The sequence below is a fragment of the Erigeron canadensis genome, chromosome 7 (genome assembly GCF_010389155.1).
Source record: "Erigeron canadensis isolate Cc75 chromosome 7, C_canadensis_v1, whole genome shotgun sequence".
In the NCBI taxonomy this organism is placed as follows: domain Eukaryota; kingdom Viridiplantae; phylum Streptophyta; class Magnoliopsida; order Asterales; family Asteraceae; genus Erigeron; species Erigeron canadensis.
In genome coordinates this window covers 7,566,207-7,592,622 of record NC_057767.1, presented here as the reverse complement: position 1 = coordinate 7,592,622, position 26,416 = coordinate 7,566,207, and the positions used below count along the sequence as shown (strand labels likewise).

General features: G+C 35.0%; 4 protein-coding genes across 4 annotated transcripts; 2 read left to right on the top strand and 2 right to left on the bottom strand.

The window, feature by feature from the left end:
* Window positions 1–2,553: 2,553 nt before the first annotated feature.
* On the bottom strand, window positions 2,554–4,046 carry LOC122608627 (probable carbohydrate esterase At4g34215). Its single transcript, XM_043781718.1, has 2 exons — window positions 3,420–4,046; window positions 2,554–2,924 (listed from the first exon to the last, which is right to left on the bottom strand). Exons 1-2 carry the CDS (start codon window positions 3,999–4,001, stop codon window positions 2,625–2,627), a joined length of 882 nt encoding a protein of 293 aa, XP_043637653.1. The 5' UTR covers window positions 4,002–4,046; the 3' UTR covers window positions 2,554–2,624.
* Window positions 4,047–6,710: 2,664 nt separating this feature from the next.
* On the bottom strand, window positions 6,711–8,660 carry LOC122608732 (probable carbohydrate esterase At4g34215). Its single transcript, XM_043781826.1, has 2 exons — window positions 8,056–8,660; window positions 6,711–7,046 (listed from the first exon to the last, which is right to left on the bottom strand). Exons 1-2 carry the CDS (start codon window positions 8,629–8,631, stop codon window positions 6,840–6,842), a joined length of 783 nt encoding a protein of 260 aa, XP_043637761.1. The 5' UTR covers window positions 8,632–8,660; the 3' UTR covers window positions 6,711–6,839.
* A 9,565-nt stretch (window positions 8,661–18,225) lies between these two features.
* Window positions 18,226–19,169, top strand: LOC122608692 (disease resistance protein RUN1-like). Its single transcript, XM_043781782.1, has one exon. It carries the CDS (start codon window positions 18,258–18,260, stop codon window positions 18,888–18,890), a length of 633 nt encoding a protein of 210 aa, XP_043637717.1. The 5' UTR covers window positions 18,226–18,257; the 3' UTR covers window positions 18,891–19,169.
* Window positions 19,170–19,328: 159 nt separating this feature from the next.
* LOC122608891 (TMV resistance protein N-like) lies at window positions 19,329–19,976 on the top strand (the record flags this gene model as incomplete). Its single annotated transcript, XM_043781964.1, has 1 exon — window positions 19,329–19,976. A coding segment is annotated over exon 1 (648 nt), but the record flags the coding sequence as incomplete, so codon positions are not given.
* Window positions 19,977–26,416: the final 6,440 nt, after the last annotated feature.

Genomic DNA, 26,416 nt, shown 5'->3' with positions numbered 1-26,416 from the left:
ATGAATCCGGTAATTCCAAAACCGGTTTGAAGTTGAGACAAAAAAAGCCCATGCAACGTAGCAGACTATGTATTGTATATATACATGCATATTTTGCTCATAGATGATCACGCAAAAACATATATTTTTCATAAACAAGCAACAAGCAACAAACAATTTATCAAAGCAGTATTTTCATAAACAAAAAATGGCCTCTATCAATGTTAGTTGTGTTCCCAGAAACCCAGAGTTGTTGTGGCTACAAGCTGCAGATGAACATCGGTCATACAACATCTCCCATGACCGTGCCCTCACAGAAGAGCCACGTTGCAGAAGAGGTAATGGAGGGCTTAACAGACTACTACAAGATGGTGTGGCCGACGAGGTTGTACGTTATATCAGGAGTGCTGGGTTTTACGAACTCTTCCAGGCATATACATGCCAACTTGATCATTCTTTACGACCTGCAAAATGTTTGTTGACTGCTAATGTTTACTGATGAAGAAGAAGCCATTACATACTATATATATACAACAAAAATCTAATTAAGTTAACCTAGCATATTAAGGTTTCACCACGACATGACACGTATTAGGGTTTCATCGAAACCAGTTTTTCAAATACCGGTTTCGAGAAACGTGATGACAACCACTGTACCACCAGTACAACCACTGTACGACCAGTACCACGATTGTACCCCTCTGTCTCTGCCTGCCTGCACGTCTGTCTGTCTGATCTGTGCTCTGTGCTCTGTTGTCCCACTCTCTCTCTCTTGTCACATCAAATCTTGAGTCCGGTATTTGAAATACCGGATTCAATATCCCCTTTTTGAAATCGGTATTTCAAATACTGGATTTGACCGCGAATTTTGAATCCGGTATTTGAAATACCGGTTTGACTTGTTTGATAAAAATTTTTTTTCCAAAACTTGTTTGACAAAACACCCTAGAAATACGCCCGTTTCGAAAAAATTTTCTCATATTGATAGACTTTCCATATTGTACACGTGACCTTTTTATTTATTTATCTATACTAAATTATAAAGCAAAAAATCTATGTCTAAATTTAAGTTTCAACATTTCCTTCTCTAAAATGTCTCCCTATATATTATATATCTACTTAAAATAACTATATTACCCTTTCTCTCTCCTACATAAATCATTTATTCCCCCAATTCATTCAAAATCTTTGATCTCAAAAACCGTACATTGATAAATCATAAGAATTATATAGGTGTTTTTAAAATTTCATGCTCTTTCATTAGAGATGTCATTCGATATACTTTCGACAAATTTTTAAATCTAAGGGCGGAGCCCATACGGCTAAGACATTTAATTTAGCTATCACACTCTATGACCTATCACCTTCTATGATTTATCATCTTATATGACCTATCACCTCATTATTTCACCGCCGCAACACGCTGGTACTTGATCTCGTGTATACTTAAGGCCTTTAGATTTCTCCTCTACTAGACTGGAACAAAATCTATATAAAAACAAGAAATTGACACCCGTCTTTACCCTCAAAAACCCACCCTACGCATATTCATTCATTCATTCGAATCCCCCCCAAATTAAATAATGTCGGAATACAAACAAGAGATGACACCATCAACCACGATCGTGTGTTACATGAATATATACCAATAGAAGTTGAGTCGGAAATCTTGAAGAGGCTTCCGTTAAAGCCATTACTCCAATATAAACGTATTGATCATAAGATGAAAACGAAAGATATGCCTGGTATTAGCCTCCCTTGGAGAGTTCGAGTTTTTACTTTGAGCACTGGCCGGGACTTGGAGCATTCTTTCTACTAATCTGCCCCGCGAATCAATTAGACTTAGAGGGTCTCAGGTTGCTGTCGACAAAACAACAAGAACGATACAACGCCAACCTTGCAATTTATGATCCGAAATCAGAGGCGATTGATAATGATAGTCATCATGGATACGATTATACCTTCTTTATGTGTTCTTATTATATGGAATCATTGCTCTTGCTCGATCAGTTAGATGGTTATATATATTCGATTAGTATCTAATCACATATAGATGGTCGCTTTAAAAGATGTGGGTGGATCTACCGAGTGATGTAGTACGCCAGGGAGGGACCGCTTGTCATTAGTATCTAATCACATGATTATGCTTTGTATCTAGTTTTCTAGTCTGTGTGCGGGAACAATTAATTTTAGTTTCGTTTTATATAGTATTCTGATTTGATTATGCTTTCAGTTGTTTCTCAAACCAATTTAAGTTTTGAATTATTATAATTTCATGACACATCTTCTACGTCAGTTCTTCTGATATCGAACTCCCTGGATCAGCTTTTGGATTTAACCGTACAGCTGTCTGTGGCAATATTGTTGACATATAGGGCCCTTGTTGGACTGGAGGTCTATTGGTTCGCGCCAACCTTGCTGCTACAATGGATGCTGATGGTCCAATGCCTGAACAAATATATATGGCACTATACTGTCTATACATATACATACATTTTATGAACTATATATGGATGATAATAGTCACAATTATCATTTTTTTTTTCTAACAAATGTTTCACAAATTTTGGCTTTGTGTAAGTATAAATTCCTTGCAAAATATTTACAATTAAATATTTAACAAATGGGGAGGTATCATAAATCTCTCAATTACAAATCAGTAACAATGATATATGTGCAAAGCCTAAAAATCCAGCCAACAAATTCATCAGAGAGTTTTGAGATGTTATCGAAGCGGTACTCACGATGGAAGAAGGTTGGGTCTGAAGGAAGCCATTGGCTAGCATTTTCCCTAGAGAGACCTGAGATGGTGTGGTCAGGTGCAACCCATCTGTTTCAAGGACCAGACCCTTGGCATCAATGGTCCGTAAGTTCACTAGATCCATTCCCAATTGGGATTCTCTCACCATCTCTATGTATGGTCCTTCTCCAGATGCTAGTGCTACCTGTATCAACAAGCCAATTTGTTTGAAACCATCACTATGACCTTATAGCAACGAAGCATTTCTTAAAATTTGTTCGATACTGGGTTTAGTTCATCGAAAACAGGTATATCAATATAGCAATCTTAATTATCACGATAAATTTAACTTTTTTGTTATAATTTTAGTTACTAAATGAACAATTTATGATGTTTATGCATCTTCAAATAAACTTCACCCCTGGCGCCTTTTGATCAGATCGAGAGAAACTCGATTTCTGTCTCTAACTACTTTATGTTCATTTTACGTGTTTGACAGCTCTTCAGGTGAGCTGCACATGCGTGACCCTCATTCCGAGCAGAAGGGGGTTAGGGTATGACAAGTTTGTGAGCCTAGAAGCCAGAATGATTTGATTTGACCTATTTGCATTGACCATTTTTATGTCATTACTCATTCATGTTAATTATATGTTATAACTCAATCTAGCTATTTACATGCAAACGGGTCGGAACTAATAACCTGGATAATGGGTAGCACAGGCAAAAGGAGATCAGCACGCAGATGAAGAAAGAAACTCTGCAGCCTAGTTTTATACGATTCGGCATCTTCTCGGGTAACAGTATCACTCTCCCCTTGATACCACAACAACCCGCGAATGGTACCTCCACCCTCTAAGGCTGCCTCAGCCCGCCTTAACAACTGCTTGTAGAGCACCCCACCACGAGCCCATTCACTAATATTAGTCCCTCCAACAGCACAAGGAACCAAACCAACCACCCCAATGGTCGAATCCTTTTGTAACAAAGAACTCGCAAATGCCATTCCAGGCCCAATCCCACATATATTTTTACTGTCAATATCTCGGTGTAGAGGCTCAGTGGCCAGTTGCCAGTTTAGGTCAGCACTGAGACGTAGGATGGCGAGGTTGGGGTATGATTCAGGTGGGATGTAGTTGTCCCATGTGTTGTTCACGACACCACCTCTTCCCGACATGTTGCTCTGGCCGGCCAAGAGGAAAATGCTCTTGCCTGCTGCTGCATTAGCTACGGTTACGGTGATAGAGATGAATAGAGTAATGTAGGATAGATACAAAGGAAGCATATCTAATTCCCTGGTTGTAGGTGTGTGGGGTACTATAGTTGTGTCTTTTTGTTGTGCTCTTTTCTTAAAGAAATGAATGAAGCATAAAGGATGGAAATATATAATTTGATTACCCAACTTTAAAGCAAAGATTATTCCCTCAATTAACTTGTAGCAAAGCTTGTATGTTGTTGCCATCTTCTCCTTGTATGTTAAGAAGAGTTCTTTGACCACCTTTACAAATAGATTTATTTTATAGAGTTAAAATAAAGGTTGGAACTCTCTAAATGTATTTAACCCAAATGATTTAGTAAAATTAGCCCATACATTTTGTATTAGAAAAGCCCGCTTCCATTTTTTGGTTTTAATGATCAACTGGTTGTTTCCAATTTGATTTGGTGATGCTAAAAAAGTTAGCTTCAGTTAAATATTATAGCTCTTTAAAAACAGGATAATCTAACTATTTTACTAATGTTAATGCAGTAGAAAACAATATTTGATGACAATGAATGACGAGTTCATGAGTTAAAGTTTGTATCATATATTTAAAAAATGTATATAACGGTATTGTTAATGAAAATTTTATGGAATATATTAAAGCTAGGTTTAAAATCTTGGAGGTATATGTTATGATGGTGACTCTTTAATCGTATTAAAAACATTCTGGTTTACGTTTGATTATGATGACCCGACCCATTCATTTATGAAACTCAAGTTCTCAACCAAATAATTGAACCTATTTCAAGGACACTCCCGAGTTTGAATCTTAGATCCGCTACTGATCTTGATAGATTTTAAAACTATTATATTCAAAACCCAGTTTTGGAATGGTCAGTTGGGCCCAAATGTTCGATAGATCATGGAATCAGGGTTTCTTGTTCTAATTCTGTTGCTATATGATTTGGAGGCATACATGGTTATGCTTTACTCCAAACATAAGTTATCCTTTTATGAATGGAGTGAATGAGAAGTCTGTAACTTGAAATGAAACACCAAAAATGACCAAATAAGTATGACACCATCAATCTTAAAGATATAATTTCTTTGTATAGGCTGATTTTTAGTATATTTGAAGATATTTGTTGATAATGATGATGATGATATAGACTTAAAATTTAATTTATTTTGAACAGACTTGTATTAAATAATTGCATTTAACAACTTGTTCACAATCTCATTTCATCAATGTTACTTGTAGAAACATTATCTGTATAAATATGTTGTTTTTTAAAAACTTGTCCAGTATCAACATATATTGTGATCCTTTTGTCTGACAACCCAATGAAACATGACAAACTGTATCAGAAAAGTTAATATTTTTACTTATCAAAAATCAGTATCGGTCATGACTGGTGATTAGGAGTCGTAATTCTTAACATTATTGGAAAATGATAACCTGATATAAACAGATTAGAGTTCAGGCTTAGTAAATGGTTCAACGTTTCTGAGTCCAGTGCTCAACTTTACCCCCTGTGAATTTACAATCTAGACATCAAAATATAACCTCAATTACCAACAATTTTTTTCAAAAAACATATTTCCCCTGTTTTCATTTAACAGTTTATAGTTTAACCTCTTTGGATTTTTATAAACTTTTAGATGACCCAGGTTATTCATTACATATAAGAAACTACATCTTTTGCAACTTTATGAAGCACTGACGACGGTCAAGTTTCTATTTCCAGTGTGTATGAAAGCAGTTAAGCTAACATTCGCACTTGCAGTCTTGCAGATGACACCAATATTGTCATAATGATATTGAAAAATCATCAAAGTTTTTTAGTAATGCGTTCTGGCCGGAATCCATCCTGCTAAGGCAATTTTTTTGTCGTTTCATTCAAACTATTTCACAAAGTCTCAGTGATCGACTTGTTAATCATCCCTGATCTATGTTAGCTAAAAAGATTAGCAAGCTTAGGCATGTCCTCATTGTGTAATAAAATGACCCAGATACCATTCTTGTTAGAATATGATCACGTAAAATGAACGTATGTTCGGAAAGTATTTAAGCCTACGGGGTCACACCTTAACGTGACTGTAACTATAAATTAATTAATATATTAAATGTAATTTATTAATTAATTTGATCACGAAAAACTAACAGGAGGTCCGTTAAAAGAGTTAAAAGTTAACAGTACTTAATTAACAGACTTAACGGAGAAGAGTTGAAATTAGGAAACAATTAGGAAACCCTCTAGATTGTTCTAGAGGGGGGGCCGGTCGTCCAAGGGTTTCACAAACCCTAAACTTGGTCATCAAGTTTCCTAAGTCTATAAATAGAGGCCTAATCTAATTGTTTTCAACACACAATTCATTAAGTTTTCGAAAACCCTAAAAATCTCTTCTTCTCTCTCTCTCTTTGGTTCGATCGACTACATCAAGAAAAAAGGGTTTTTGGTTTTTGTTTGGGTTGAAATTTAGAGCTAGGAACAAAGGGTTGTTCGGTTCGTGATTAAGTACTAGCATACATACATTCCAATGTTATTTGTGCAATCGTAGAGAGGTTTAATTCAAACCTTATCATAAAAGTTTCTTGCTTTATTCTCTCCAATTTAAAGTACACATTTTCTATTTTGGTTAATTAATTAAACTCCATAGATCTTGTCTTTCGCTGCGTGCTTTGTGATTTTGTGATTTGATTTGATAATAGTTATATAACCCAACAATTCTGCCTTCTCTGAATTGAATCAGTTGTAAAATGTTATTACAGGAATAAATCCCTTTGGCAAAGGTTGATACTTCTGCTATTAGATAAAGTATGAATTTTAACTTATAAAACTATAATTTGAAATAAAGTTGTCTATGTTCATATTCTGTAAAATATTATTACTTTCTTATCAGAAACAAGTTTAGATTGGATTATGACTTGCGATGGCCAATTCGCATGAAGGCATTTGTCAACATTTTTCCAAGAGACACTTGAGCTGGTGTAGTGAGGTGCAAGTTTTCTGGTTGTTGCATACTTAGCCCCATTGCATCAACGGTCCTTAAGTTCACAAGCTTTAGTCCTAGTTGAGCCTCCCTCACCATGTTTGTGTAAGGTCCGGATATAGATGCCAAAGCTACCTGCAATTAGATATGTTTAACTTATAAACCTTAATTATCCATAAATATATTTTTGTACAGATGTGACACCAGAGGATGGTGAGACTTTGACTCGCAAGTAGGCCTAATTGAGGTACCTTTTCAAACCCTTTCCAAGGCCACCCTTAACATGGTAACCTAGTGAGGACCCAACGTCCCAACCTAAAATCTATTACTAATGACATAAGGACGTCTAAGCACTAGGCTACTCTGGTGGTAGTTTTTCTTTTATAAACGGCAATCTATCCGACTCCTACTCATAAACTAACTCAAAAACTAGCATATTAATTTTTTTATTATATTTTACAAAATAAGCATGTGATTTTTGTTTTTGATTCTTAATACATCAAAAATTTTAACATGTGAGAAGTTTTATCCAATTTGCATACTTTAACAACACTATATCTACTTTCCTCTTTCTAAAATGAAGTGTTTCGACAAATGTTAAACCAACACCAATACATTAACAATAATGGATCTAGTATATAAACAAAACCAAGGGCGAGGCAATAAGTACAAACTGGACTAGTATATTATTGTTGACGAGCATTGTGGATACAATGTAGAGATTCCCTCAAGTTACCCTAACATGTCATGTTAGAGATGATTAGTCAAGTTAGGGTAATTTTGACCCTTAAATAAAGGACTAAGATTCAAAGTCACGTTCAATTAAGGGTCAAGATTCAAGTTGGGGGAAATAGCTAGGGAATCCTCTCCCGTGAAACAAATGATGGTCGGTGTGACTTATTACACTACACATTTTATTTTATTGATGATTACAGTAATAACCCATCGTCATAATCTAAGAAACATTTTTAATAGTGAAATATAGAAAGTTCCTAATTGGTTAATCAATTTTTATTCTAATCTACTCGTACTAATTAATTATATCAACAATAAAGATAAATACTAAATTGCTCAAACAACTAATCAAACATGAATGGGAAAATAATATTTGAAATCAAAACAATGTGGTCACTATTAAATTTACCTGAACTATAGGAAGCAGGGGCAAATGTAAATCAGCCCGAACATCCAAGAAAAACCGATGCAATCTACTCTTGTATGCCTGTGCATCTTCAATATTTAACGTATCACTTTCCCCTTGATACCACAACAACCCACGGATGATCCCTCCTTCGTTTACTGCAGCTTTCGTTCGTCGAATCATCTGTTTATAAAGCTCCCCACCGCGAACCCATTCACTAATATTAGTCCCTCCAATTGCACAAGGAACCAACGCCACCACCCCAATGCTTGGATCTTTTCTTAAGAGTGAATTTGCAAATGACATTCCTGGACCAACACCGCATACTTTTGCAGTGTCGATGTCTTTGTGTAGTGGCTCTGCAGCCACTACCCAGGTTAGTTTGGAACTTAGACGTAGGATGGTGGGGTTTGAAGAAGCTTGACGTGGGATGTAACCATCCCACGTCAAGTTTACTACCCCGCCCCGGCCAGACATATTGCTCTGGCCGGCTAAGATGAAAATACTCTTGGTTGGCGTTGCATCCGCTAGATGTAAAGCTGAGGAGAGTACTAGGTAGGTGTAAATTAAAGGGAGCATTTTTTTATATCCTTGATGATGAGTATTGGTGATCTCATTTTGCATCTTTCTTGAAGTAATTGAATTCCCAACTAAAGTATTTATTTGTGGAAAAGGTTGATGAACTGATGAAGTGGAGCGGTTGACTTTTTCGAGTAATAAAGTATGTTTTAAACATTTTCCTTGTTTAAATTAGTATTATTTTTCCGCTCATGCCTTACTAGTGGTGTTTTTTTTAAGGGTGAAATTGTACTTTTATGTGTACTGTATCAAAATATAAAATATTGATAGTTTTCGACTGACAAGTGACAACTCATCGTCTCATTGTACATTCAACATTTTATATCTTGCAATAATTATGTCAGTTTATTTACTATTTTTGCTGCATTTCTACAAAGTGCAAGCACTTTCGTTGACGCATTTTTACTTAGACAATAAACATGCTTCAAATTTCTTTTCTTTTCAAATTTTTTTCACTTGTCAAGGGTTATTTTGGAATACTAAGTCATTTGTAATTTATTATTTTAACAGTCTAAAATCACACTTTCAATAACCATCTCCAAGATATGCTTAAGGCGGAATTCAAAGTTTAAAGACCACGTACGATAAAAGAAACAAAACTTCTTGATATTAGACCAACTTTGTAATGGTATATAAAAATGCTTCAAATGTATTCATTATTATTGAATGCAAGGGCTATAAAACATGAAAAATGATAGAGAAACCTAAATATATACGAGCATGGTACCCGCGCAATGCGGCAGCGATGACATTAGTTGCGATGTGGTGGCGTCGACAGATGGTGGTGGCGTTGGTGTCAAGTGGTGTAGGTAATTGATACAAATATATTTGATTTTTAGGGATAGTGAACATCTTTTAAAAAATTATGAAATAATTGTGTAAGTTAATTAATTAAAGGTAAAATTGTAATTTCGCATGTCCTAAAATTGTAAACTTTTCAATATAGGACTATAATATTTATGTAGTAGTATAGATATTAGGTCTTTTTGTTTAGACCTAATATATATATTTAGGTCATGGGATTATTTTGAATACATAGTGCCCCGTCATGAGATTATTTAAAACTCACGATATACAGATTGATGATATATATCAAAACCACTATAACCTAATGATAAAAGACACATAATAAATAACAGTATTAAAACATAAGGTAAATCATATTTTTGACATTAAATGAGAGTTGCTTTTGAAGTTTTCAAATTGATCAAATTCTCGAAAGATAGAACATCTGTCACATGCTCTTATTTGTTAATTTGTTAATGAATAGTTGGCTGCTTTAAACTAAATGATATTAGGCTAGTGACGATGTTGTTTGTAATAGATGGTTTATGAGTTTAAGTTATAATTTATGATTGTAATAATTTACACTTGATGGTATTTAATTGGATTTGAATTTGAAGGTTGCACACTGGGGGCTGGACTCGTGAGAGAGTCCTTAACTGGGCCTGGAAAAAAACAGTATCCAGTCCGATGGCAGTAAACCAAAGCCTGACTATGTAAATCGTAATCACTTAACACATGCATTGACTTTAGATTTTAGTTGAAGTAATTATAAAAATCGTCCATTAAAAATTACATATTTCATTTTTACTTTTTAAAATTATGTTTTGGTCCCTTGATTTTGAGGCCTTATCAATAACTTCGGTCTAAAAATCTTAGAGTTTTGTTTTTTTTAACAGCAGTGGTGATTGGACTCAGCGGAATCACTACAAAAAAAATTCATTTGTTCACACTTGGTTATAAAAAATGTGAAAAAATTGTATGAATTTAATCACATATAAAAATGTGTAGAAAAAAGTTACATTTAAAAGTGTGAATAAATTTCAAAAATTATAATTTTTTCACACCTGTAAATGTGTAAACAAAATGTTAACACTTAAAAGTATGAACAATTGTCAAATATTTTCACACGTGAAAGTGTGAAAGTCAATTTGTAACACATGATTTCTTCACACCCTCCATGTGTGAAGAAAATAAGTGTTACAAGTTAACTCTCACACTCTTAAGTGTGAACAATTGATATATTTTTACACACATGAAAGTGCGAACTTTCTTTTCCAGTGTAAATATTGTATTTTTTAAAATTTCTTCACACTGTGAAATGTAAACTATTTCTACACACTTTTATATGTGATAAAACTAATAAAATTTTTCACACCATTTAAAAGTATAAAAAAACAAGTGTGAGGAAATGACATATTTGTTGTAGTGCATGCATCTTCATCATCCGGTAGAGATCGACCACATCACCAGCACAATCAATCCGAGGGCATGACTGGCGGTGGAAGTCCCACTAGCGTTCTGGAGGAAACTAGCTAAATGCTAGAGAAAACTCTCATGCTCCACCTCATTGACAAAGACTTCCCAATATGCCTTTCAAAGGTTTTGAACCCTTTTGAACCCGTGACCAACAATTAGCTGAAAGACATAAAGGGCATTAAATGTCCAGTTGAGCTAAAAATATTGAGTTGTTAACCAAAAGTGTTGACTATTTGTCTAAAACTATTGACTTCGGGTTGAGTTTTTAACCAAAAGCCCGGATCGTTTGGTCTTCGGTTGGGTCGGTCCAGGTTCGAGCGGGTCTAAGTCGGGCTTCGGGTTTCTGGTCCAAATTCTCATGCCTAAGTGGTGTTAAATTGATGTAAAAGGTTAATAGAGATATTTTAAAAAATAAATGATTAATAGAGTGATTTAATCATTAATGTTAAGAGGTAGTGTAATTTAATTGGCCAACACCCGAAGTTGGCCGATTATCACTTTTAATCATGGATTTAATGAGAAGGGCAAACACTAAAAAAAGTAACTGACATTGACAAGTTAATGAAAAAAATTAAGTTAGATGCGGAGACCATAAATGAAGAAAATGTTTTTTTGGATATTTTAGATGTTCTTTGTTATTTTGTGAGATTTGTTATTAAAAGTGCAAAAATATCAATTTCAGAAACTAGATGTGTATATATTACTCTTTTCGTCTCATATCAAGTGTTTAGTCGTAAATTTTTTTTTATATATATTGTATAATATTTCATATAAAATATATAGACGGATTGAGTTTTAAATATATTTTTCATTGTTATAAATTTAATTAACTACTATAAAATACAAACTATGAATAAACTATCTTAGAAAGAAGAAAAATTTGGTTTGGTTATCAAACCAAATTAAATCATTTATTGAATTTGAATATTAAATTATATTTTTACTTCAAACAAAATTTGAAAACTCATAATACGACTAATATTTACTCCTTTATAAAACATTAGAGTTTTTTACCCGCACGATGTGCAGCTATTTTAAATTGATCTTCAATAAAGTGAGTTTTCGAGTTTAACTTATTGAAAAAAATTACTTCAATTATTTAACAAAATTTCTAGACATTTAAAATCTGTTTAAGTTATATAGAGAAGCATGAAAAAATTAAGATACTTAAAAATGTTGAAAGCAACGTAACGTGAGCTATCTCTGCCTAGTTTCATACCTTAAAACGTTAACACTATGTTCTTGAGTTTTTTTTATGGGATGAAAAGAAAAGAAAACAAAGGATTATAAAATAAATTGTGTTTTTGAGTTTAATATAGGGATGGAAACGAAATGAAAGGATAAAAAGTGAGATGATTTTCTAGTTAATTTTGTAGAAAAATTGTTTTACTAATAAACATCACACGACTATTTCATAAAAAAAAATGGAAACAATAAAAATTAAAATGATTAAGCATGATAACATTCGATATATAAAACAAAAGTAGGTAGGAATGTGAAGGAAGGATCATATATATATACGTCAAATAAAATAAAGGATGATAAGGAAATTGTTGAACCTAGAGGAAGGTCGGGGGTATAGTGAGTTTATGGGATCCAGGGATTTTCAAAAAAGTAGGGAGTATTAAGGATGATAATTTTGTAATGATCAAAGGTAGGATGAAAGAGTGTGATGAAGATATGTTTGTGATGAATGTGTATGCGCCTCAAAAAGTTAAAGAAAAGAAAGAACTATGGGAGAAGATTATGAACCTAAAGGCTCACAAGCGGGGAATGTGGTTCATTGTAGGAGATTTCAACGTAGTGAGATGTCCAGAAGAAAGGAGAGGGTCGAGGTTTAATCATATAAGTGCTCGTGATTTTAACTCATTCATTTACACCGCGGATTTACATGAGTTTACAATGAAAGGGAGTTATTTTACATGGATGAGTTAAGCTGAGTAAGATCGACCGATTGTTAGTAGGGAGAGAAGTCATGGATGCATGACCAGCGGCTTACTTCAGGGCACTTCCAAGGAAATTTTCTGATCATAGTCCTATTTTGTTGTCGATTAAGGATGTCAATTTTGGTCCTAAACCCTTTAGGATATTCAGTTCATGGATGGATAGAGAAGGATTTGATGATGTTATTAAGGAAGCTATAGATTCGTTTGTTTTTCATGGACCCTCTGATATAAAACTCATGGTTCTGTTTCGACATATTCGGTCCAAAGTGAAAATATGGAGGGATAAGGTCTTGGAAGAGGAAGGGGGAGAAATGGAAAATTGTATTCATGAGATGGAAGGGTTGGACGGGTTACTGGAAGGTAGAGATCTGTCGGAAGAAGAGGAATGGACGAGGCTTGAATGTAAAAAAAGAATTGAGGAACTGGAATCACTAAAAGCTAAAGACATTAGGCAAAGATCGAGATGCAGGTAGGCATTGGATGGAGATGAGAACACCAAGTTTTTTCATGGTCTTATCAATAATAGGAAGGCAAGCAATACAATACAGGGTCTGATGGTGGACGACAAGTGGGAGTTGAATCCCAAAAGGGTTAAAAAGCTGGTTCATGACTTTTTTAAGCAGAAATTTCATGAGACATGGAAAGAAAGGCCATAGTTGCAATGTTCCTTTGAATCAAGGCTCACTGAAGAGGAAGCAGAGAAGTTGGTTGCTAGATTCACTGTTGAAGAAATAAAAAGGGCCATTTTCGAGTGTGGTGACGACCGGGCTCCTGGGCCTGATGGGCTGAATTTTAGGTTTATTAAAAAATATTGGGATTTGTTGGCGGAATTTTTTGTGGCAGTGTTTCATCTTTTTTTCGAACAGGGGATTATCAATAGGGGTTGTGGGTCGTCCTTTATTCCTCTTATTCCTAAGGTCAAGAACCCTGGGAATCTAAACGACTATAGGCCAATCACGTTAGTTGGTGTTATTAGCAAAACTATATCAAAAGTATTGGCAAACAGACTTAAGACGGTTCTGGGTCGTCTTGTATCCACGAATCAAACTGCCTTCTTGAAGGACCGACTTATTTTAGATGGGACCCTCATCTTGAATGAAATAATAGCATGGGAAAAAAAGAAGCAACAGAAGATGTTTATGTGCAAGATAGATTATGAGAAGGCTTATGACAATGTGAATTGGGTTTTCATGGATCGAGTGATGAAGCAAATGGGTTTTCCGGATCGATGGTGTACATGGATTTCAGGGATTCTAAAATCGGCAAGGGCGTCTGTTCTTGTTAATGGCTCACCAACGTTCGAATTTAATTGCTCTAAAGGAATGCGTCAAGGTGATCCTCTTTCTCCCTTTCTTTTTATTATTGCTATGGAGGCTTTTTCAAGTATGATTAGGCAGGCGAGTATCTTCGGTACTTTTAAGGGTGTGTCGCTACCTAATGAAGGACCGGTCTTGTCACATATGCTATATGCGGATGATTGTATTATTATGGGGGAGTGGTCGGACAGGAACATTAAGAATGTGGCCAGGTTATTAAGAAGTTTTTACATATGCTGGGGTTTAAAAATAAATATGGGAAAACCTAGTCTTTTCGGTATTGGGGTGGAGCATAGTAAGATTGTGGAGATGGCGAATTTTGTCCAATGTAAGGTCGGCAATTTACCTTTTAGTCATCTAGTGATTCTAGTTGGTGTGAATATGAACCGAGTGGCCAATTGGGACTTTATATTTGATATTTTCGAGTCGAGACTTGCTAATTGGAAAGGGGCGTGTTTATCTATGGGAGGTAGATTGGTACTCATTAAAGCGGTCTTGGGGAGCTTACCTAATTACTATCTTTCGATCTTTAAGGTTCCTTGTAAGGTGATCGAGGGACTTGAGTCCATCATCAGGAATTTTTTATGGGGAGGAACGGGTAATGCAAAAAAGATCCATTGGGTGTCCTGGGATCGAGTCGCATCACCTATGTCGATAGGGGGTTTAGGACTATCTAAGTTGAAGGGTGTCAACACTGCATTATTATCCAAATGGATTTGGCGATTCCAAACTGATCATAAAGGAATTTGGAGGAAGGTTATAAATTCCTTACATGACGATAGAAGAAGCTGGAACAGTGTCCCGGTGAACAAGTCATACGCCAGTAACTGGAAGAGGGTGGTTTGTGCGGTGGAAAGGATAAAAATCGGGAATATTGGGATAGGACAGTTGATAAAAGGAGAAGTAGGGGATGGAAAAGAAGTGAGGTTTTGGCTAGATCCATGCGTGATTCATAAACCACGTGAAGATGAGTTCGGGGAAATTTTCAAGCTGGATAAGAACAAGAGATGCAGAGTATATGAAAGGTATGACAATAGTAGGCATTGTTTTGACCGTTGGGAGTGAAAAAAGAGACCAGGGTCTCATCTTGAGACAAATGAGATAGAGAATTTAGGTAGATTGCTAGAGGGGGCGACTTTAAAGACGGAAAGTGACAAGTGGGTGTGGCTGGGAGGATCTAATAAGGTTTTCTCGGTCAAGGAAACTAGAAAGTTTTTAAATAGCAGCTCGAACCACAGTAACGCTTTTGTTTATGAGTGGTCGAAGTGGGTACCAAAGAAATGTAATTTGTTCATGTGGAGGGCGATCAATAGACCGAATTCCTCATTGCTCATTTGGGAACTACATGTGTGGATTATGCAGCTGCGAAGAAGAAACAATTGAGCACCTTCTTTGCGGGTGTTTAGTGGCAAATCAGGTTTGGCAAAAGATCTCTAGTTGGTGTGTGGGTAAACCTTTAATTCTGTTTTCGATCAAGGATATTGTGGAAGTTCATCGCCATTTGGGGTTGGGAAGAAAGGAAGCTGAGGTTGTTAAAGGAATTATGATCATCACGTCTTGGAGCATTTGGAAGACGAGAAACAGAGCAAGGTTCGACAATGCTTAAGTGTGCGTGGAAAAGATTATTCAGGAGACAATGTCCCTTGGATTTCTCTGGTACAAAAGCAGGAAGAAGAGTAATGGTATTGTGTGAGAAGATTGGCGCAAATTTGTTATATAACACTTGTATATTTTTTTTATTGTATAGTATGTGTAATTTGCTCCTTGCAAAGTCTGCAGGAGTTGTTGATGATATATAAAATTTTACTTTTCAAAAAATCTATACCATTTAATTTTATATTAATTATTTTTCTTTCTATTTTAATGTTAATACAAATCTATATTAATATCTATTAAATTTGAAGTTGGAACTAAATTAACTATGGATTATTTAAGAGAAATGCTAAATACAGTCTTCGTGCATAAAAAAAAATTGCACCTTTTATATTAAAAGTCAGCCCCCTGATTTTCATGGTATATGTACAAATAGTTTATGCACCTTAAACACAGCCCTAAGGGCTGTATATAGCAAACCCCATAATTTTAATGCTGTGAACAATTTCTGATTAGAACGAGTTATTACATATTCCACTCAACAACCCGCTCCTTTTATTTTAACTTCAACATTACGGGTGACATTATTTAGTTTTCAATGCGTCTAAACTACGAATCGACAAGACAATCAGTTTAACCTCTACTATAGTTTTTGAAATATTGACGCATTGTCAGTGACTTATTTAAAATAGTATTTTACGAAACTTTTAATACTTTACATTTTACATTTTTTTACTTTTAAAATAATACATTTTTTTAATGTATGTTTATTGTTATGCATTACCGACCTTATACGTATTGCTAATTTCACATATTGTTAATTTCACTCGCTACATATATACAAGGAAAACCATAGAATATGGTGACTGACCGGTGGTGGCTGCTGTCGCACAAAGCCATTCATTTTCCCGGCAACATACCTTGTCTAGCAGTGGCGGCCGGATATTTTAGGGCGGGCGGGGTAGGCTTGGATACACCCAATAATAGATCTGGAGAAGGTAATGGTTTCCCTCTTCATGTTTTTCATTTATTTTTATGTTTTTAAATTATATTAGTAGTATGGTGTATGTATAGATGGAAAGGTATATAGATGTATGTATAAATATATTCAGATGTGAGATGTAGCCATGTAGGAAAAAGAAAAAGTTAGCTGAGAACACTCGTCTAAAAAACATCAAAAGAGTAATTCTCAACCACACATTGTTTGTTCTTCCCTTCTCTTGTTTCATTTACACAAATATAAGTGACACGGTAACATTTCATAAGTAGTATTGATCATTTTTATTTATGTATAAAGTATAAACCAATGCATTTGATTTGAATAATATTGTTTTACATGTGTAAGAACCTTACACATGTGTAAGAATATAAATTGTATAGTTCTCACAATATAAATAAAAAGACATGTAAAAGTAAACAAAAAGAGCCAATGTTTACGAAAATGTCACCACGTCATTTAGACATGTGTAAATGAAACGGGATAAAGGGAAGGAAAATGTGTCGTTGAGAATTGTTCTTTTCGTCTTTTTGAAATGGGTGATCTCAAACTAAATCACCCCTTCGGATATATGTATATAGTTTATAATGAAGGGACGATATTGCCCATCACGTGTATATTCACATGACCCAACTAATGGTGAAAAAAATTGACAAACATCATTTTTTGGACTAAAAGTGCAATCAAAAGTTGAAGTTGAACAACAGTTTCAACAGTAAGTCAGTAAATGAATTTGGACTACGCTCGCAAATTGGGTAATACCACATGGAACAAAAATGAAATATACTCATGATTTTATTATAGTTTTATTCTCATCTTACTATTAGACAAATAGTTTCACAACTTATTTGTCTTGCAAAATACTATGTATACGAAACATTAATTTCTTATTATATATAGGTATTTACTTTTGGGTTTTGTTAATAATAGTTTTATGGGTTGTCACTAACACATGCATAAAATGATGTATTTTTTTATCATACAATTTAAGGATATATCAAAGTTATAATTTTTTTTATTCATGTTATATCTTTGTACCACTTTTTACTTAACAGGGATGATGACATGATGTGGATAAATTAAATTTTAGTATATAAGATTGAAGGACATGTCGCTGAGGTGCTCGATTTGCTTATACAAATTGGATTGACCATTGAAGATGGCCAGTAACAGGATACCTCAACCATGTTGCAGGCGTACGATAATCGAATCCGTGTCTTTGTATTTGGTCAAGACGGCACATGACAGGCCAGGCTTAGTAAGGTAACTGGTACCCACTTGATTTATATAATTGAATTTAGTAACTCTTATAAATTAATAAAAGAATGTTGGTGTCCCACCCAACCACCCAAGAAATTTCATTTGTTTGAACAATTCTTGTACATTAACGTCTTATCAGACAAGTAGAAAGGGAGGTGTGTTTCTTATTTAAAGAAGGGAAATTGTTTCGTTCTTGACAATATATTATATAACAAAAACAAATCAACTGTAGCTGTATAAACACGCGGATAGATGATAGAAATTACAACAATGGGAGCTCTCATTGTTACGGCGGTGGGTATTGTACTTGCAACTATATTACTAGTAATAACAGCTACCAAGGTGTTTTCACGCAGTCACTCAAAAGCTAGTACTATTATTCCAGACAAATCATCATCAATAATAACAACATCATCTTCATCTTCTCGGTCGTGGAAATATGATGTGTTTCTTAGTTTTAGAGGTGAAGATACACGCAAGACTTTTGTAGACCATCTCTACTTTGCTCTCGAACAACATGGCATCCTTACATACAAGGATGATGTGACACTTGATCGGGGTGACACCATCGGTCCATCACTCTTGAAGGCGATTGAAGAATCGGAGATTGCTCTCGTTATATTTTCTGAACATTTTGCTGATTCTTCTTGGTGTTTGGATGAGCTTTCATGTATTATGAAATGCCACCAAGAAAAAAGAGGCCAAATTGTTATGCCTATATTTTATAATGTGGATCCCTCTGATGTGAGTGACCAGATAAGTCAATTTGGTAAAGCATTTGCCAAACACAAAAACAACAACAACAAAGTTGTATCATGGAAAAAAGCACTCGTTGATGCAAGTAACATGGCTGGTTGGGAACCCAAGCACGTTGCCAATGGGTAATTTTTTAATTTCTTCATATATATATAACGGTCGGCTGTTAACCGATTGGTCGTAGTTTCGAATCCTCTTTTGGGGGTTTACAAGTCTTCATAGATTCAGATGGCATCGTCACACCCATATTTCGACCGGAAGAATCTAACAGAGACAAAGTGAGTGTAAGGTTGTCACACACCCAACTTGGGTGAAAATCCCATCACATACAAGTTTTCAAATATTTTTTGTATAACTAATAGATTATTGGGCCTCATAATTTTTATGAAATAAATAATTTAGATGTGAGAGGTTTTCACCCAAGTTGGTTGTGAGACAATTATCCATATATGTTTGCCTATATAGTATCAGTATATGTTATTGTACTAATTATCCATTTATATGTTTCCGATGTGTAGGCATGAAGCAAAATGTATCCAAGAGATTGTTAGTTCCATTTTGAAAAAAATGTCATCCTTTAAGTCAAATGATGACAATGAAAACCTCGTTGGAATAGGAAGTAGGTTGCAAGAGTTGAAATCCCATATAAGAATTGGGTCAGGTGGTGTGCATATGGTTGGGATATGGGGGGTTGGGGGTGGTGGTAAGACCACTCTTGCTACTACTCTGTACATGGAAATGAAAATCTCTGGTCATTTTGATGGCTTTTGTTTTGTTGAAAACATCCGAGAGGAATCAACACAACCAAATGGTTTAAAAAGTCTACAACAGAAAATTTTATCAGATGTTTTTGACAAAGAAATCAAAGTGGAGAGTGTTGGTATAGGAAAACACAAGATTAAAGATATGTTATGTCGTAGGAAAGTGTTGATTGTTCTTGATGATGTCCATCATCATGATCAACTAAAGGCTTTAGCCGGATCTTGTGAATGGTTTGGTGATGGGAGCCGGATAATAATTACAACTAGGGATGAACATTTGCTAAAAACTCACAGGGTAAAAGATATCTCTCCTATCAGTTTACTAGCAAGTGAGGAGGCTATTCGTCTCTTTAACAAACATGCATATGATGAAGATAATCCCGTACCTGATTGTGAGATGCTTTCACAACAAATTATTTCTTATGCTGGTGGGCTCCCCTTAGCCCTCATTGTTTTGGGTTCTTTCCTGTATGACAAAAGCCATGAAGAGTGGCTTGATGCATTGGGTAGACTAAAAAATAATCCAAAAATGGATATTTTGAAAACGCTCAAAATAAGCTATAATGGGCTTAAAGATTTGGAAAAAAAAGTCGTTCTTGGAGATTGCATGTTTCTACAAGCGAAGTAATTCAAATATGGCTATAGCAATACTTGATGCTTGTGGATTTCACCCTGTTATAGGGGTAATGGTGTTAAAACAAAAGGCCCTCATAACTGTTTCCCCGAGTGGTGCTTTTGATATGCATGATCTGGTTCAAGAAATGGGACACTACATTGTTAGAGGAGAGCATCCAAACCATCCTGAAAAACATAGCAGGGTTTGGCGATCGACAAGAAGATTTTGAAGACATATGTTCAAGGAATGCAACTATGGTAACTTTTACACACTCTATTCACAATGAATTATACAAACACATACACACACATACACAGATACGGATTAGATACTCAAGTTAATCTTTACATGTTTTTTCCCCTTTATTGCAGAAAAATGATAAGATTGAAGCAATAGAATGTTTTGTTGATAGTTTCTCATCCAGTTTCATAACGCTTCTTAATTTCAAACATGAAGAACCTGAGATTCCTTAAAGTGAAACTCAGAACTATGTTGCCGGAAAATGATGAATGGGAACGGGATTTTGCAAGTCTATTACCTGAAAGTTTTTGGTAAAAACCCTAAATAAGAAGATGAATATCCAGAAACTTACCAGAACAATGAACAAAGTAATCAATCGGCTGTAGTATTATTATTAAAAGTATGAAAAATAGAGATTAAAGTCTCTAAATCTATTACATAAACTGGAAAATATATCGAAATTATATCATCAGAATGATGATATATATATGAATGAATATATATAAAACGAATGTATAAACTAAAATTAGGGTTGTTGATCTTGATCCTAAACCAGATCATGTGATACTATATATAGCCTTCAAACTTTCGTCTTTCACCCCTTGTCTTCTCTTCTTGGCAACTTCAGTCCAAACTTCATTCTTGAAACTTTTAAGCAGTTTACACAAAGCACCCTTATAGTTTTATCCTGCAAAAATGCTTAACCCAGAAATAAGCCAAGTAACAACTAATAAGCTAATTACCATAAAATAAGCTAAATTGATCTTGTTTCTCAACAGTTTTCAACTAAAAAAGCTTGTTGTTTTAAAAGTTGTATTCGGCTTCCCAAACGAAACTTGGAAAGGTTACGAGGTAGCTACTTCAATTGTTCTTTTGATTAACATATAGTAGTTCATGTATCCTGAGTGCCTTATTTACACCTAAAGTGTTTCATAGGTAGACGTATATTAGTACAACCCCGTTACAAGCTATATATATATATATATATACAATGAGTGCAAAAACTTGTCTGTTTAATCACTAGGCCTGAGTTGATGTATCCACATTAAATATATATATTTATAAGATTTATGTAACACATTATAAAATCATAGTTTATCGTACGTTATTTCTGGTTTTTATTAACATTTTGGGTAAATTTGACCTGTCTATGCACCAGTATCTACCAAGTTTGAAAGAGCTCCAACTCTTTTATACAAAGGCACTATTCAATACTACAAGTTATATTGGTGGACTCCAATCTATTCAGACTGTGATAGGCAATGACCCTGAAAGATTCACAGAGATTCAACAAGCATTTGGAAATCCTGTAAGTCTTGATCAGGCTAGAAATGTTTCGAGCATTCTTCGGACTGGAAACCTGCAGACTTTTCCAGTTAAGCGTAAGCCGGGGTCACCAGCGCTTGCAAAATTTCTCGCGAGAAAATGATGAGTGGGGATTACTGTTAGAATATGATCACGTAAAATGAACGTATGTCCGAAAAATATTTAAGCCTACGGGGTCACACCTCAACGTGAATGTAACTATAAATTAATTAATATACTAAATGTAATTTATTAATTAATTTGATCACGAAAAACTAACGGAGGTCCGTTAAAACAGTTAATAGTTAACGGTACTTAACTAACGAACTTAACGAAGAAGAGTTGGAATTAGGAAACCCCTCTAGAATGTTCTAGGGGGGGGGGGACGGTCGAACTAAGGGTTTCAAAACCCTAAACTTGGTCATCAAGTTTCCTAAACACTATATATAGAGACCTAACCTAATTGTTTTCTACACACAATTCATTAGGTTTTTCTAAAACCCTAAAAATCTCTTCTTCTCTCTTCTTCTTCTTTGGTTCGATCGACTACAACAAGAAAAGGGTTCGGGGTTTTTGTTTGGGTCGAATTCAAGAGCTAGGAACAAAGGGTTGTTCGGATCGTGATCAAGTACTAGCATACATACATTCCAACGTTGTGTGTACAATCGTAGAGAGGTTTAATTCAAATCTTATTATAAAGGTTTCTTGCTTTATTCTCTCCAATTTAAGGTACACGTTTTCTATCTTAGTTAATTAATTAAACTACATAGATATTGTCTTCCGTTGCATGCTTTGTGATTTGATTTGATTTGATAATAGCTATATAACCCAACAGTGGTATCAAAGCCAAGTTTGTATGTTTTTTGATTACCAATAAATCAAAACTTGAAGGGGGGTTAGGGTTCTTGATTTTATAAATTTCGAATATATATATATATAGTTAAATTGATTTTGTAATTTAATTACATTATTTAAATTAGAAAAAGGTTTTATTTAATATATATATATATATGGTTCGAAAATTTTTCCAGAAAAATAAAAAAAAATGTTTTTTAGGGTTTCTAATCCAAGTTTTGATTAATTGCATGTTTATGTGATAAATTGCATATGTTTATATGTGTACCTTTATTTTTAATGGTTAAAAAGAAGTAAAAATCATGAATTTTTCATGCAAATCATTCATGATTCTTACTTAGATATATTGATATGGAATCTTGATCATTAGGGTTAATTATACTAGATAATTGGATAATTAATTGTGTGAATATGTGAATTTTTCGTGTAAATTTTCTGTTTTGTGAAAGTTTACTAAAAAATTCATATCTTTTAATCCGTAATGAGTTAGAGGTCGTGCTTGGAACTGTAGATGCCCAACACATTGGGCTAAAACTTTGTCGTTCTGGTCGAAATCTGAATCGAACCAGAAATAGGTCTAAACAGGTCGTGAAGTTACTGGAATTTCCAGTGAGCAACTATGTGGTTATATGATACTTAATTGTTTTGTATGTGTTTAAGGCTTACACAATCAAGGCGACTTGATGTATGTGGTCCTCTTCTTTGAAGGGGGAGCCGATTTAGACATAATTAAACCATAGTGACATGTTTAGGTGGCCTACCATAACTCGTTGCATGCTAAATAATTAATAGTTTATGATTTTGCAAATTTATTGTGATATAAATTGTGATGTAAAAGTGTTTTTGAGAAAATATAAACTTGACTAAGCAATATCGAAATAGAGATTTTTTAATAAAATTGGAGTCTTACAACCTTGAGATACACTGACTCACCCATTTGAACAAACTCTAAGAGAGGTATAAGTCAGATGAGCTAGCCTTCTAAAAGGGCGGGTTTTTAATTGCGTTCATCGCAAACCTTTGCCTTTGCGCTTCTTTGTGCGTTCAAATGGAGCTACCGAGCTCTCTTGTGTTGTTAAGACTATACAAATGATTTTATTAAATATTATGTTTAGAAGATATGCTTGAATCTTCGAAACATTACTTTTTGATCACATATCATATTGAATGACCCAATAAGCTTAAGTCATTTGTCATCCAATTTGTCAAGGACACATGGGGTTGTTGTTTTACTCACTGGTACACAGTGGTGAAAGACCGATTGCATGGCGAAACCCATTCACTGGTACACAGTGGTGGTCAATTTTGCACGTTCGTAGTTGGACGACTTAAAGCGAGTTAAGCGGTGAGACCTTGACCCGTGGCAAAAGATGGGACAAAACATGACTACAAAAGATCACTTGATGAATCGAGTGTCTTACGTAGGTCCCATACTTTCTAGGAATTGCACTTGTAATGCAATTATTGCTCGTCACTTACCTTTTGAGTGTAATCATTTCTAGCAGATCAACTGATGAAATGGTTGTATGTCAATTGGATCCTAGCCTTAATGAAATTAATTGTTTATTCTATAAACATTGGGTAATTATTTTCTTAAGGACTTATTATCGAAAATACTGATTTTTGAACTTAATCTGTTTTGTAGATGGCAATGAATCCCTCCACAAACACCAATACTTTTCGGCAAAAGTTTGAAAGAAAAATTCTTTCTGGACAAAACTCAAATGATCTCATTCATAGACCGAGAATGGTTCTAAATAACTATGAAGTCCTTGATGAGGAAAGATCAGTTGTTCCAAGAATTGGTGCTGCAATTAATGAGTTGAGTGCAACCGATACCGCGTTTGGAAGGCAATATTTGTATGAATTGCATAAAGCAGTTTTTAGCCTACAACACGAGCAAGGAACACCGGTTGGACCTCATATACTTAAATTGAAAATGTATTTTGAGGAATTGGAAAAGCTGAATAATGGTTATGCTCCTCTGATTATGATTGGAATAATTCTCAAGTCACTTTCTAAGGATTTTGAGAATTTTGTGAGCAACTATCATTTGCATGGCACTGGTAATCCCGTTACTGAACTCCATGCTATGATAATTGAGTATGAAAAACAACTTCCAAAGAAATTTCCAACACCCCAAGTTCTTGCAAACAAAGGGGGAAAAGTCCAGAAAAGAAAACAACCAATCGCCAAGGGCAATGAAATGCCTCTAACGAAAATGGGTACAACGGCTAAAGACCAGAGCTGTCATCATTGTAATGAAGTCGGGCAATGGAAGAGGAACTGTCCTAAGTATCTTGACGAGTTGAATGTGAAGAAGAAGAATACTAGCGGCGCTAGTACTTCAGGTATCTTCACCATTGAATTATTTTCCTTAACTAAGCGTAAATCATGGGTTTATGACAATGGCTGTGGAACTCATATCTGTAATGAATTACAGGGGCTTAGGAAAAGGAGGAAACTGAAGCCCGGAGCTTTGCAGTTGATCGTGGGCAATGGTCTACCAGCAGCTGTTGAAGCAATTGGAGAATTTCATTGAGTTCTTCCTTCCGATTTAATCATTGTTTTAGACAATTGTCATTATGCACCTTCTATTACTAGAGGTGTTATTTCAGTTTCTTTGTTGAAAGACAACGGATTCATTAATGTTTTTAATGATATTGGTATTTCAGTTTCTAAAAATAATGTTCATTATTTTGATGCTATTGCTTATGATGGTATTTATGAAATTGATATGCGTGATTGTGTTTCAAATAATTCAATGTATAATGTTAGCAAAAGAGCCAAGACTGACTTGGACTCTACTTATCTTTGGCATTGTCGTCTTGCACACATTGGCAAAAATCGCATTGAGAGACTTCAACGTGAAGGGATCTTAAAATTAAATGATGAATCATTTGATAAATGCGAGTCATGTGTTTCCGGCAAGATGACACGAAAACCCTTTAAGCATTCGCCAGAAAGGGCTAAAGATCTTCTTGGACTCATTCATACCAATGTTTGTGGCCCATTTAGACATGTGTCAAGGAAAGGAGCTAGCTACTTCATAACTTTTACAAATGATTTCAGTCGTTATGGTTATGTTTACTTGCTTAAACATAAACATGAAGTCTTTGAAACATTCAAAGAGTTTAAAAATGAAGTAGAAAATCAACTCGGTAAAACCATCAAGATTCTTCGTTCGGATCGCGGTAGTGAATACTTAAACCAAGAGTTTAAGGATTATCTTAAAGCATGTGGAATTGTCCAACAGCCTTACTCCTCCATATACTCCTCAGCATAATGGAGTATCTGAAAGGAGAAATCGAACCTTGCTAGACATGGTAAGATCAATGATGACCCGTACAACTCTCCCATTTTCGTTTTGGGATTATGCTCTAGAGACTGTTGTACGCATTCTCAATATGGTTCCAACCAAGAAGGTTGACAAGACACCGTACGAATTATGGCATGGTGATGTCCCTAATTTGTCTTACTTAAGAGTTTGGGGATGTGAGGCACTTGTGAAGCGCGATACGCCTGACAAACTTGAACCCAGAACTACTAAGTGCATCTTTGTCGGATACCCTAAGGAAACGATGGGTTACGACTTCTATGATCCCGCCAAAAACACTGTTTGTGTTGCTCGATATGCTAAATTCTTTGAAAAGAAATTAGTTCAAGAGAACAGTGGGAGGGTTGTAGAACTTGATGAGACTCAAGAGGAAGATGTGTCACCTTCTGAAGATACTAGCAATCATCAACTTGGGGGGGAATGTTCAAAGTGATGAACCTCAAGTCGATGATAATGAAGCGATTCCACTTCGTAGGTCCGAAAGGACAAGACGTCCTACCGAAAGACCATGTCTAATGGTAGAAGAAGACATTGTTGGAGA